We start from the raw sequence: 12551 nt of genomic DNA, 5'->3' as shown, positions 1-12551 counted from the left end.
TTCAGCTTGATTTCAGAACCGGAGTAACGCTACGGCCTTTGGGCTGCTCAGATGCTCCTTTTTTAGCTTAATGAAAAAGGTTTTATCACGGGATCTTGGAAGCGCGAGCAAGAGTAGAAGCAGCAAGGCAGATTTAGGAGTTGTGAGTCTAAGCTACACGAATACGCTCGGGCTTTGGGTTTCAGCAGTACGGAAAAACCTTTCCCGTTTACACGTACTCTCGCTTTCCGTCGTGTTTGCCTTCTTTGCTAATACAGAGATGTAACTCGAATCTTTGTTTAGACTAGGGCGGCGGGGGGAAGCTGTGGCAAACGATGAAGACAAACGGGAGGGGATCCTCTGGTTTTCTTCGTTGCTGTTTTTTTTGTTGTTGTTGTTGTTGTTGGGTCCCCCCCCGCACAAGACCCGGCGCGGGCTCGCTGGCGGAGATAACGATGCCGCCATGCTCAGAAGGCGGGTTTTGCGCAGGAGGTGAGGCCAGCGAGGCAGGTCCCCGCGCGGCGGGGTCCACCCACTTGAAAACAAAACTTTTTTCCTGCAGGCGCTGAGAGCAGAGACCTGGCGCGGGGTCCCCGGAGCCGCCCCGCCGCCGAGCTGGTATGCGGTAGTGCAGTGCCATGTATTGGAAGAGCGACCCGATGTTCGTCTGCAGGCTGGAGGACAAGGACCTTCCCGCGCTCGGCGGCCCCTCGGAGAAGGTGCGCGGGGCGGCGAGCGAGCGCGCCGGGCGCGGGCGGCGGCCGGCGGGGAGCGGGCGGCGGGGGGCGAGCGCGGCGCCGGTGCCCGGTGCGGAGCGGCCGCCGCTCCAGCCGCTTCGCGGTTCTGCCGCGCCCCGCTCGAGTCCGGCGGCCCCGGGCGCGGCCCTCCCGCCGGGTCCCGCGGAGAAACGCCGGCTCCCGCCGCGACCCTCCCCGGCGGGGCCCCGCAGGTGCCGGCAGACCGGCGCGGAGCTCCCCGCCTCTCCCGGGCGAGGCTGGCGGCAGCCGGCGGGGCCGGGCGCTGACCGCGCTCTCCCGCAGGCGAGCCCCGCAGCGGCCGACGAGGACTCTTGCTCTTCCTCCGCCGCCCTCTCGCCCGCCTCCTCCTCGCCGCGGTCCATGGCCTCGGGCTCCGGCTGCGCCCCCAGCAAGTGCGTCTGCAGCAGCTGCGGCCTGGAGATCGTGGACAAGTACCTGCTGAAGGTAAGAGCGCCCGGCCCGCCGCCTCGCGGGGCCCGCCTGGCCTCGGGCGGCGGGGCCGGCGGCGGCAGCGTCTCCCCGCCGGCGCGGCGGGGCGGCCCGGCGTGCTGCGGGGCGGTGTCGGCCGCGCACCGGCTCCTGCTGCGCCGAGGCTGCGGGGCCCGGCCCGGTGCGGCGGCTGGCGGCCGGGCTGCCCGGGGCAGGGCCCGCCGGGGCGGCTGGCGGGGCCGGGCGGAGCGGGCAGCGCGGTGCGCGGGCAGCGGGCCCCGCGGGAACGCGCCCCTCCCGGCGTGCCGCTCCGGAGCGCTGTCCCGCGCGGCTGGCGCTCGAGCTGTGGGCGTCGGTGCCATCGACCCCCGGAACGGCGTGCCCTGCGGCGTGCAAGCGGAGTTCCTGCAGAAACGGGAGCGTGTGGGAGCACGAAGTTAGTTGCATGCTTGTCTGCGAGATCCGGGCCTTGGAGAAAAACTGAATTGCTGCCGGCGTTCTGGGTGACGCTTTTCTGCGCTGGGTTTTCCTGACCTGCTGTAGGAGAAAGTGGGGAAGAAAACTAATCGTTCAGGAGATGGATAACTTCCTCACCGTGCCTCACGCTCCTGGTTAAGTGGTGGCGGTGTGACCCGTTTGTTATTAGCTAACATAAATCTTCTAGTGTGATGTCGTGAATCTCAAAGCAAAAAGTGCCTCTTGAGAAACGTGGAAATAAGTTATTCCTGGAAAAGGTGGTCTAGTAATGTCTGCGAAGGAAACAAGCTGCGTGATTGCAGAGTAGTTTTGCTAGCCTTAGCATTCAGGACTGAGTAAGATCATTTAAAAACAAACAAAACCATCTGACTTTAAACATAAAGTGTTAATGTGGTTGGGGGGGGGGTATTTTCCTTCTGTATTGCAGCCGTTAAAATTATCCTGGATCAGACTTCTGCCCTCTCTCCTTTTGAAAGTGAGGTTAGACAATCATGCTAGAAGTCACTTGACTCCATTAGATACAGCCTTAAATAAAGCCATCGTACATCCTGCAAAGTGAAAGTCGGTAACACTGCTGAAAACATCTTAATGTTGTTATTAGATCATTTGCTTAGATCTCGGTTGGGGTGAGGATGTCAAAAGAACATGCATGCTGGGTCGGTGTTCATTTAAAAAAGGGTGGGTGCAGGTGTGGGGGAGCTGCTATATACCTTTTGTTCTAGTAGATCCCAGCCACCTCTGCAACAGGCTGGGCTGGCACATAACAGTGCGGTAGGACTGGGAGCAGAGCTAACTTGAACTTGGTTCCAGTCCCGTTAACTCCAGTGACGTTTTGGTGACTTGTTTACTGATCATTGCTGTCTCCTGTCTGAACAACTGGGATAACGTGGCTTGGAGCAAAAGACCTCTAAACAGTTTAGCCTTAAGTTTAAATTAGCTGTTACTGCTTCCTGCATAGGCAGAGAGAGAAAGGAATCTGTGCTGGTAGACTGGTGTCTTGCTGATCATCAGCAGTATGTTTTCCAACTTCAGCCCTGTAAATTGGTAAGTCGGAATGTAGACGGGCAACATCAAATGGGACAACTATCAAAACTACCAATGTCTTGTTCTGTTGGGAGAGCATTAGCCTCCGAGGAACAGGCGGTGAGATGAGCTTTGTGTGGCCGGGATGACGGCTCGCGCTTCGCAGAGCTGTGCACCAGCAGCCTGGCTGCGTGCAGGCCCCTCTCGCCTGCGCCGGGGCCCCGCGGGGGTCGCCCGGGGAGCCTTCGCCTGGGGGCCGGCTGAGCAGGCCTGCCCTGGCCCAGGGGCTGCTGCCCTGCATCTGCCTGCAGAGCAGCTGTTCCAAGATATACGTGGGAGGATCAGTTTGGTGACAGCTGTTATCAACAGTTTCGCATTATATTGTGGTGTAAATTTGTCAGTCTATAGGAAGATGGCTGCCAACAAGGATAACAGTTGGGAGAGCATTGGGCAACTGCAAACTAATGTCATAACCTGAAGAATGACTGAAACGGGTGATTCCAGCGTGAGCGTTGGAGTCAATGCCTCGCTTTCTCTGTGGTTTGTCTGGCAGTGTTCTGATGAAAGGCACATCCTGGATTATCTCAAATCTGCTGCTTTGCTATAGGCAATATATGGGCTGTTTGGTATCAGATGAGAAACTGGCTCAGGAAGAAAAAAAAAAAAAAAGAAATCTAAACTTAGGCATTGTTTGGTTTACAGAATTCCTCCTATGCAGCATGGGATTATCCAGAGGGCTATTACTTAATTTTTATGGTCACTGGGAGTCTTGGGTTTTCAAATTATTTCATTTATTTAGCTGATGTGTGATGCACAACGTCTGCATGACAGAGAGTTCTCTTTATAGGAAAGAAGAAATGAAAATAATTGTCCTCAATTTATTTGTCCAAAAATTATATCCGAGTTTTCAAAACTGCCAATTTATGCTGCTTTCCATGACTTTTCACTATGGCTATTACATGTTAAAGAATTGTTGAATTTGCTATTAAAACAACTGCTGATACTTTGAAACTCGCACTCTGTTCGCTAACTTTGCTTTAACAGAAACCTGGCAAATGAGGATGTGGTTCATGGTGTGTTTCTATTTGTCAGACTTTTCCCCTTCAGTACTCGCATTTTAAAATTTCAAATCGCTTTGCAAAGTTTGTTCTTTGTTAGGCAGGACTTTTTACAGACTGGGGAAATAAAAGCATGTAAGTTAGCTGCGTTCCCAAGGTCATGTGAGGCCAAAACTTGCTCTGTTACTCTAATGCTATGAGAACAGAACTGGGCACAAAATATCTATGTGGAACTTGAATCTCTTGCTTCCTCTTCTGGTGCTTTTAATTACAAAACCATGAAAGCTTATTCTGAAGACTGCCATCAAATTAATTAGCCCTTAATATGCATGCAGTTCTATAGGAAAAATGTTTTGCCTTGAAGATAAATTTTCCGTGAATCATGGTACATGCAATTTTTGGCCTTGTCTGTATGGATGGAAAAAATAGTTTTTGTAAATATAATATTGGTAGCATGAACGTTGAGGGGTATTTTTCTTTTGTGTTTTTGCAGGTAAACGACCTCTGCTGGCACGTGCGCTGTCTCTCATGCAGCGTTTGCAGAACGTCTCTAGGAAGGCATACCAGCTGTTACATCAAAGATAAAGATATATTCTGCAAACTTGATTATTTCAGGTATATCATACAGGAATATCATTTTATTAGATAACATGTTTCACTCGCTTGTTACTTTTCACTTAAGCCGCAACTAAAACGCACATTTAGGCTCTTCAGTTTTCATTTGCTTTTATTTTCGGTAGTTAAACTCTGACATTCCTTGCAGAGGGACTTGGGAACCCCCGAGTCTGTGCAATGTAATAGCTACTAAGTCTTCCCCTCTGCCCCTCCGTTGTTATGCATAGCTGCTGCATTTATACAGTAAGTTACTTCTGCACGCGTGGGGGGGCGGGGGGAAAGTAAGTCAGAGTCCCTGCCACGGTAAGGTTGCAAAGCTATCGTGCAAAGAATCATCCTTAGGTAATGCCGATTAAGAATACAAGGTTGAGCTGAGATGATACTCTGTTTGGACTAGCACTCCACTGGTATGAGGCTTAGGGTGTCACATGGAACTACAAAAACAACCCAGAATAAATCCCGTGATCTGTAAAAGAAGCTTTCAGCAGTTGTACCTTTCTGTGATCAATTTGACTTGGAACAGGAAGCATTCTTCAAGATTAAGGTTTAATCCTGTAAGGAAGAATATTATTTATTCATGCTGGCATTGAAAGTACTCATGATACAAAATCCTGAAAGCAGCAAAAAATTTTGCTGCTGATTTTGGTGTGATTGCTAGTACTTCCTCAGGCCAAACTATTTATGGGATTCTCACCTGTGTAGTGAATGGATTATGTCCAGCTAGTCAGTTTTGACACTGAAAGAGAGGGAGGGGGTGGGGTGAATACTGTGAACTTCTGGAAAAGCAAAGTTTTGTGGGACTTCAAAAAAAGAGCTTAGAATCTGCAAAGATTTTCAGGACAAATTCCTATCTACATAATCAACATATCTTGGTGGCTAGTTTCCTCTTCAAAGAGAAGTATTCTACTGTAGTAATGTAAATACTTGCAGATATTTGAATTTCTTTTAAAATCATAATGTGATGGTAATTAAGGAAATAACTATGAAGATACAGGTTTTCCCCCTTCTTTTGCTGAAGGGGACCGAATGATTAGTGAAGGGTGATATAGCTAAATATCATAATTCAGACTGCCACTAGAGTAATGCGAAATATATTTGAATAATTGGGAGAATTCTGAACACAAAGTCAGCTGTTTCCATCTCCCACTCACGGCTTTTTAAAGAGTAATTATCTTTATAAAAGGAAAGATCAAGAGTTGTGAATTCATGTAGCAGTTAAGATGCTCCAATTTCACTCCTTGCCGTATGAAAATGCTAACTTCTGTAGTTCAGTAGTGGTCTTGCCTTAAGCTATCAGATACAAACTTGCTGATTTTGTTGCAATGAAAACACAATTATGCTGTCCCCTCATCCCTTGTGGTCAGCCTCCTTGCTGCAGGTCTCATCCCGGCCGCTTCTAACCCTCCTGGAGTCACGCTTTTGCCCGAGTTGGTTAGCGTCTGTGCCTTCACCCTCCTGTTGCCGTTGTTTTTGCAGGCGGTACGGCACCCGCTGCTCCCGCTGCGGGAGGCACATTCATTCTACTGACTGGGTCCGAAGGGCTAAAGGAAACGTATACCACTTGGCATGCTTTGCATGCTTCTCCTGCAAAAGACAGCTTTCTACTGGAGAGGAGTTTGCTTTGGTTGAAGAGAAAGTCCTTTGTAGAGTACACTACGACTGCATGTTGGACAATCTGAAAAGAGAAGTTGAAAATGGTAACATACTGCTTTTGTGAAGCACTATGTTTGTGGTTTAGTTTTAATTAAATTGTTGGGTTTTACTTCATCTTCCGTATTAAGAGGTAATTAACCTAGCTTTACTAAGGCTGGAAGCACAGGTTCTTGAATTAAAATAATGTGCAAATTACTCAATGTTTTAATTTTTTTTTTAAGTTTGTATAACTTGTTTTCTATCCTAAGGAAAAGAAAGCGAGAGTATATCTAGTTGATAAAATATCATGCTGGATCTATTCCTTCCCTCACTTGCAAGGGAGTCAATTGGGGTGTAATGGGTAATGGTGCCAGATCAATTTAACTTGAACAGAATATGGCTTTTTTTAAAGTTGAAATTCAGCTGGCCAAGTACTGTTGGTTATTGTTGGACGACAGTCTGACTTACGAATAACATCGTTTTGAATGTTTAGCAGACGGTGGTGTTTTCTTTTTAATGCTTCAGGTAATGGGATTAGTGTGGAAGGAGCATTACTAACAGAACAAGATGTTAATCATCCAAAACCAGCAAAAAGAGCTCGGACCAGCTTCACAGCAGATCAACTCCAGGTAGAGGCAGTGCTAAAAACTTGCATAGTTCAGGTTTATGCAGGACATAGGTGCTGAACCGATAGGAAATTGGATGCATGTGAGGGGAAAGAAAAAGCTTGCATGCTTTAAACTATTTCATAAACTATCAAGACACAGCATGTTTCTGGAATTGCTTGTTAGCTTCAGCAGTTTAATATGAAATAGTTACTCTTCAAGCTTTTTATTTCCCTGGGGGCAGCCAGTAATTCTGCAGAGTGGAAACAAAAAGGTTGTTCTATTTTGATTGCTCGATGAAATCTATTTAATCAGGCATTTACATCGCTACACATAATAAAGACAAAATATTTTTAGAATTATGCAATGTGAAGAGTTGTACTAAAGACGGGTACTGTATATGACTTCAAGACATTAACAGGATGGAAGTTTGAATTTTGTTGTAATACACAATAAGGGCTGCAAAAGATTGTGTCCTCAAAACAGGTAAGCATTGTGGGTTCCTGTTTATATTCACGTGAACGCAGGTTGACTCCCGTCAATGACTGTTTCTTGTTTTGCTTTGGTTTATAGAGAAGATGGGGAATAGTTGCACATTTATTTCTTGATTGCCTTTTTTCCTGCTAAGGCGGTTCTCCTCAATACTTGCTTTTTAGATCGTATGTTATAGTCTTGGCTATACTTCTGTACACCAGGAAGAGAGACTATCAACAGGGACTCATCTTTACTTCCTTCTCTTCTCCTTCTCCCAGCCCTTCCAAAATGCTTCACATGATGATTTCCTCAAAGTGTCTTTGCCTGTTAAAAATGTACTAAAGTCATTGTAGTCTTGGTATCATATTTCAAGACCTAGCTTCAGTATTTAATGCTGCACATTTTAGGAGAAAAAACCCACTTTTTTCATAGAGCTGCATGGAGTGAAATACAGGGAAAGTGCATTTGAAGTACTTGGCAGCAATTTGTCTACTGTCCAATTTGTTCTCGAACATGCGTTATCGAAGCATGTTTTTCCAATATCCCTTTGTACTAGTTCAGCCACTAGGTCTATTCCTTTCCATGGTCAGGACTAAGGGAAGTGGGAGCTAGGAGGTCTGGAAGTACCAAATCAAAACCCTTCCTGTAGGGTCAAGCCTGCCCTGAAGGGAGGAGGAAGGGGGGGATTGCCTGCATCTGCTCTGCTTTCAAGGCTGCTCGTCTTGCTGCTGCCTTGGCAAGAGTTAGTTCTGGACTGCCTCAAATAAGAGTTATTTCACCTTCTGGATCACCACTTAAATTAGCTTTCTAGGGAAAAACACCTTGACTAGGGCCAGCTCCCCATGAAAGGGGTAGTGGTGAGACCAGATTTAGAGGTTTCAGCCTGTAGTGGGAAGGAAGCTGTGGCTTTCTAGCTAATCCTCGCTACTCATCCCTGCTTTCCGTTTATAACGTCTTTGAATTTCTGGTCACACATGGCCACTACACCATTCATTTTCTACTGTCTCAGTCCGAGTTCTGTTTTGTTGGCCTGTCCTCCTCGTTTGTGGTAAGAGCAGCTGAGAAAAACTGAAGTTGAGGTGTAATAACACACATGAGGCATTTAAGCAGTGCTCTATAACATGGCATGTGGCTGCCCAAATCTTGGTTTGCTATTTCAGCCATGACTGAGACAGGATGTGTTGTTAATGCAAACCAAGCATGTTAGCAATAATAGGGCAAGGGCTCTGGACATCAAGCTCGAACTTCTGCGAAAGGGAACCTTCTTTCCCAGTGGTAGCTGAAGGGGAGATAGGCCCAGCCATCGGAGTAGGAACCGTGTTCAGGGCTTCTTCCCGTTTGCTGTCAGCAGAACTTCCAGGTTCCCCTCTTTTCCTGTTTTAAGTAGATTGTAACCTACTTCAGCAGGTGTTTGAGATCTTAGGGCCTCTTGTTACTTAATGACACTTGCTGTCTGCTCAGTGCATCTGTCTCTGTACCTGTCCTTGATGCTGGTATACGACTACTTCCAGCAGGAGAAGCATCAGAGGGATAAGTGACTGTCAGAGTGGCAGCAGGTAGTAACACACCTCGTGAAGTACTTGTACAAAAGGATGTCCATGCTTTTTGATGTCTTTGTATGAAACGGTAGGAAAGTATAGAGTTTCAACACTTCTGAATGTGGAGAGAAGTAGTCTGAATCTTCAAAGATGAAGCTAGGCAAAATTTGCAGACCATCAGGGAACAAAATCCAGACATGAGAAACTACAGTTTACTAAGTTGCTGAAGATACCCTGCAGAAATCCATGAAGCCTTACTTCCTGAAATAAGGTGAACTCTTACAGGCTCAGGAGGCAGGCCAAGTTGACACCTACTTCCTCAAAAAAATCCTAATGACAGGTGTTCACTTCAGTTTTCTGTAAAAAGATGAGTGTAACCAAATGATTACATAGTGTGGAGGTCAGCCAAGGTGGAGCCTCTGTGTTCCTCAGGTCAGTTAAAGGTAAACAAGGCACAAAGTGCTTCCCAGTTGCCTGCATCCTCCATGCAGCTGAAAAGAGGGTTAAGTTGCTCCGTATAATGCAAGATGCAGATAGTGATTGACCAGTTCTGAGAGGTGGATCAAAGTTCATTCCTTCCTCATGCTGTGCACTGTGGTCTGCTGCTATAGACGTTTTCTTTTATCAAGCATGTTTGAATGGCTTTGCAGGGAATCTTCTCCTGCAGTCCTTTTAATGCAATCATAACAGAGCACCTCCTCCATTTTTTACTACTGCCAAGCAGAATTAATTTCTTTCTTTTCTGGTAAATGTCTCAGTTCAGTTAAGCATAATAAGGGCTTGTATTTTGGCTTTGGGGGATTTTTTTTTTTTTTCCCTCTTGATGTATTGGGGACGGTCTGGGGACTAGTGACTACAACAGTTTCCTAAAAACAGGCAAGGAGTAGGACCATGGTCTGAGAGAAGTCTCTAATGCTGCTCTCAGGACTGCACACACAAAACTGCAATCTCTTACCTTGCCTTTTCAGGTTATGCAAGCACAGTTTGCTCAGGACAACAACCCAGATGCACAAACGCTTCAGAAACTGGCAGAAAGAACAGGCTTGAGCAGGCGTGTTATACAGGTAACTGTGCTAGGTTACTTGACTAACAAAGTCTGGTACTCATCCATTGGAAATGCTTAACGACAATTTTCTCCATGTAGTTATTCTGAGATGGAAAAAGATCTAATCTGGCAGTTTTAACATAACTTCAGACAACATCCTTAGTCAGGAATAGGTCTAGAACAAACATGTTAATTTGGAAAACTTGCTGTATTCCTCTTGCACTTTGAGTGGAGGATTAATAATCTTCCAGGAAGAAACTTCTCAGCCTAAATATATAGAAATTGGCAGTCTTCTAAATATAAATTCCTGACTTTAGAAGCCTGTTCTTAAGACCTGCACTCTTTTTGAAAATGGCTTGTGGTATGACACATTAGGAGTAAGTGAATATCTAGTGACCTGTTCTAGAGAGCAGAGTTAAAATATATACCCATGCCATCCAAAACTGAGAGAAACACAAACTTAGAATCTTTGCTTGAAGATGCCTCTCAGCAAATATCATATGCATGCTCTTTTTATACATAAATATGAATTTTTATATAATATAAATTATACATTTATATGCTTATATAAACAAAAATAAGTTTGCAGTTACCTTGGCTCATTCTAGCCTGGAAGATTGACAGAGCGTTTCTATAGAAACGAGGTATCTGGCAGCTGTGATCAAGCCTTAAAAAAGCAGAAGCTTGCACATTTCTCAATGTGAAAAGGAAAATCGGTATCCTGTGAAAAACCTGCTTCAGCAGCGTTCAGGCACGGAGGGGGCTGTGTCCCGTTGCGGGGCTGCGGATGCTGTTGCTCAGCCTGCCCCGGGGGCTGTGCCTGTCCTTTGTGGGCTGCTGGTCACTGCAGAAGCTTTCCTGACTGGACCACGCTTGTTTGAGGCACCACGTAGGCTTAGAATGAATACATCTTCATTTGGACTGTCGGCGTTACAGTAAAGGCCCAACTAACTAACTGAATTCAGCTGAAGGTAGAACTCTGAGGTTTTTATTACGCTAATGGTGAAACAATGCAATCTATCAACATGATGTAAATTCTTCCCCCTTTTCAGGTGTGGTTTCAAAATTGCAGAGCACGCCATAAGAAACACGTTAGTCCTAATCATTCATCTACTGCTCCTGTCACAGCAGTTCAGCCCTCCAGGCTGTCTCCACCCATGTTAGAAGAAATGGCATACTCTGCATACGTACCCCAGGATGGGACTATGTTAACTGCTCTACACAGCTATATGGATGGTAGGTATAACAACTTTGCGTATCCAAGTAAAATCATTATTGACTCTAGCAAGAACAGTTTACCAAGTACCGATTAAAGAAACTTAATGGATTTTTAATTTGTAGTATTCTTCATAGAATATCTTAATAGTGTACTTGCTATCTACACCTCATTAAGAAGTGTGTCTCTTCAAGCAGTAGCCCTTCACTGTAAGAGCGTAGCTGAAGATCTGGGTATGAAGACCACTTTTTGTGCTTCCTCCAAACTATGAATGCTAGTAAGAAGAAATCAGACACTTCTTAAAACACCTGTGCCACGTGTTTAATAATATGTAATTTTAATGAAACCTGTTTGCCACCCACTCCCTGACTCCTACCCTGGGGACTGTAGGTATACTCAATCCAGCAACTTCACTGAAAACTTGAGCTTCCCTCACAGTAACGCGTGTGGGGGCAGCCTGGTGGTCAGAAGTACCTTTCGGTCATTGCATGTCTCATCACCCAGCAAGTCAATGACTTTGGCTCATGTTTGTGACTAGGAGAGACTGTGAAGGTTTTGGGAGAACTAGACTGAGCCACACGTGTGGCCTGAGCTTATTTTTCTCCAAAGCAGTGGTGTAAGGTTGGGGCAGTGTGAATGCTGGGCTAGGGAAAACAGAGCATGCTGCGGTGGTTGGGACCAGTGAACGGTTATTACCCAATGGGATTTACTAGCTTATAATCTTTTCCTACCTCCGATGAAGTTGACCAGTAAATATTTCTGTTTTTGTAGCTCATTCACCTACAGCTCTTGGACTCCAGCCTTTGCTACCCCATTCAATGACACAACTGCCAATAAGTCACACCTAATTCCTTTTTGTCAGGGATATAAACTATTAAGGATGTAACCTGAAGTCATTTATTGTGTATTAAAAATATCATTGGAAAGATATTAATGTTAACTTTTTATTTAACATCTAAAGCATTTTCAAGATCATTTTTGCTGCCCAGGTATGTAAGTATATTTAGCCTGCAAGACACTTTTATGGATTCTGCATAAATAACTATTACATTGTTTACAAGCCTTATTAAACACTTTTTTGTATTGTCTGGAAGTAGTCCACTCTAGTTATGTGTGTGTTAATTTATTTGTCATCAAAAGAGCACTTTGCCTAAAAGAAAGGACTGACAATTGTGCAAAATGTTTACAATTCTTTGTGAAATTGTAGTTTATCATTAGTTTGTATCTGTAAGTTATTGCTAAAAGTATTACTTGTATTTGAGTTGTATACAGCCTATATGTTAAAGCTTATTTCTGTGAGTTTACAAAAATAAATTTTGGTTGCAAATATTTTCAAAATGAACTGAATAAAGTTACTGCTGTAGCATGCTAAGCAATAATGTTGCTGTGTTTATGGCTGAACTGTCATCATTTGTATAGTGCTTAACTTGAATCTTCAATTTTAAGAGAGGGTCCCTGGTATACTTAGGTACATTACACCAAACTCAGGAGTGTTCCTATCTGTCTCAACTGATCTTAAAAATCCTTTAATCAGCTTAGATAGGTCTTGAAACACCCCAAATACTTCTTTAAAGTAAGTATATGCAAAACAGTGCTGCTCCTGAGGGTGAGGGTGCACACCTGCAGAGTGAGGGAAATGGTGGATGGACAGGATAAATTTTTAACTGTGATTTAAGTCGGCAAGTGGAGAACCTAAGTTCGC

The 12551-nt window shown here is 45.2% G+C and overlaps 1 protein-coding gene across 1 annotated transcript; it reads left to right on the top strand.

Annotated features, from left to right (window-relative positions):
* Positions 1-617: 617 nt before the first annotated feature.
* LHX8 (LIM homeobox 8) lies at positions 618-12228 on the top strand. The gene is made up of 8 exons (XM_075157022.1): positions 618-698; positions 1020-1181; positions 4218-4339; positions 5816-6036; positions 6497-6600; positions 9557-9652; positions 10686-10869; positions 11621-12228. Exons 1-8 carry the CDS (start codon positions 618-620, stop codon positions 11695-11697), a joined length of 1047 nt encoding a protein of 348 aa, XP_075013123.1. The 3' UTR covers positions 11698-12228.
* Positions 12229-12551: the final 323 nt, after the last annotated feature.

This window comes from Calonectris borealis, chromosome 8, assembly GCF_964195595.1.
Source record: "Calonectris borealis chromosome 8, bCalBor7.hap1.2, whole genome shotgun sequence".
Taxonomy (NCBI): Eukaryota; Metazoa; Chordata; class Aves; order Procellariiformes; family Procellariidae; genus Calonectris; species Calonectris borealis.
This window is presented reverse-complemented; position numbering and strand designations above follow the sequence as displayed.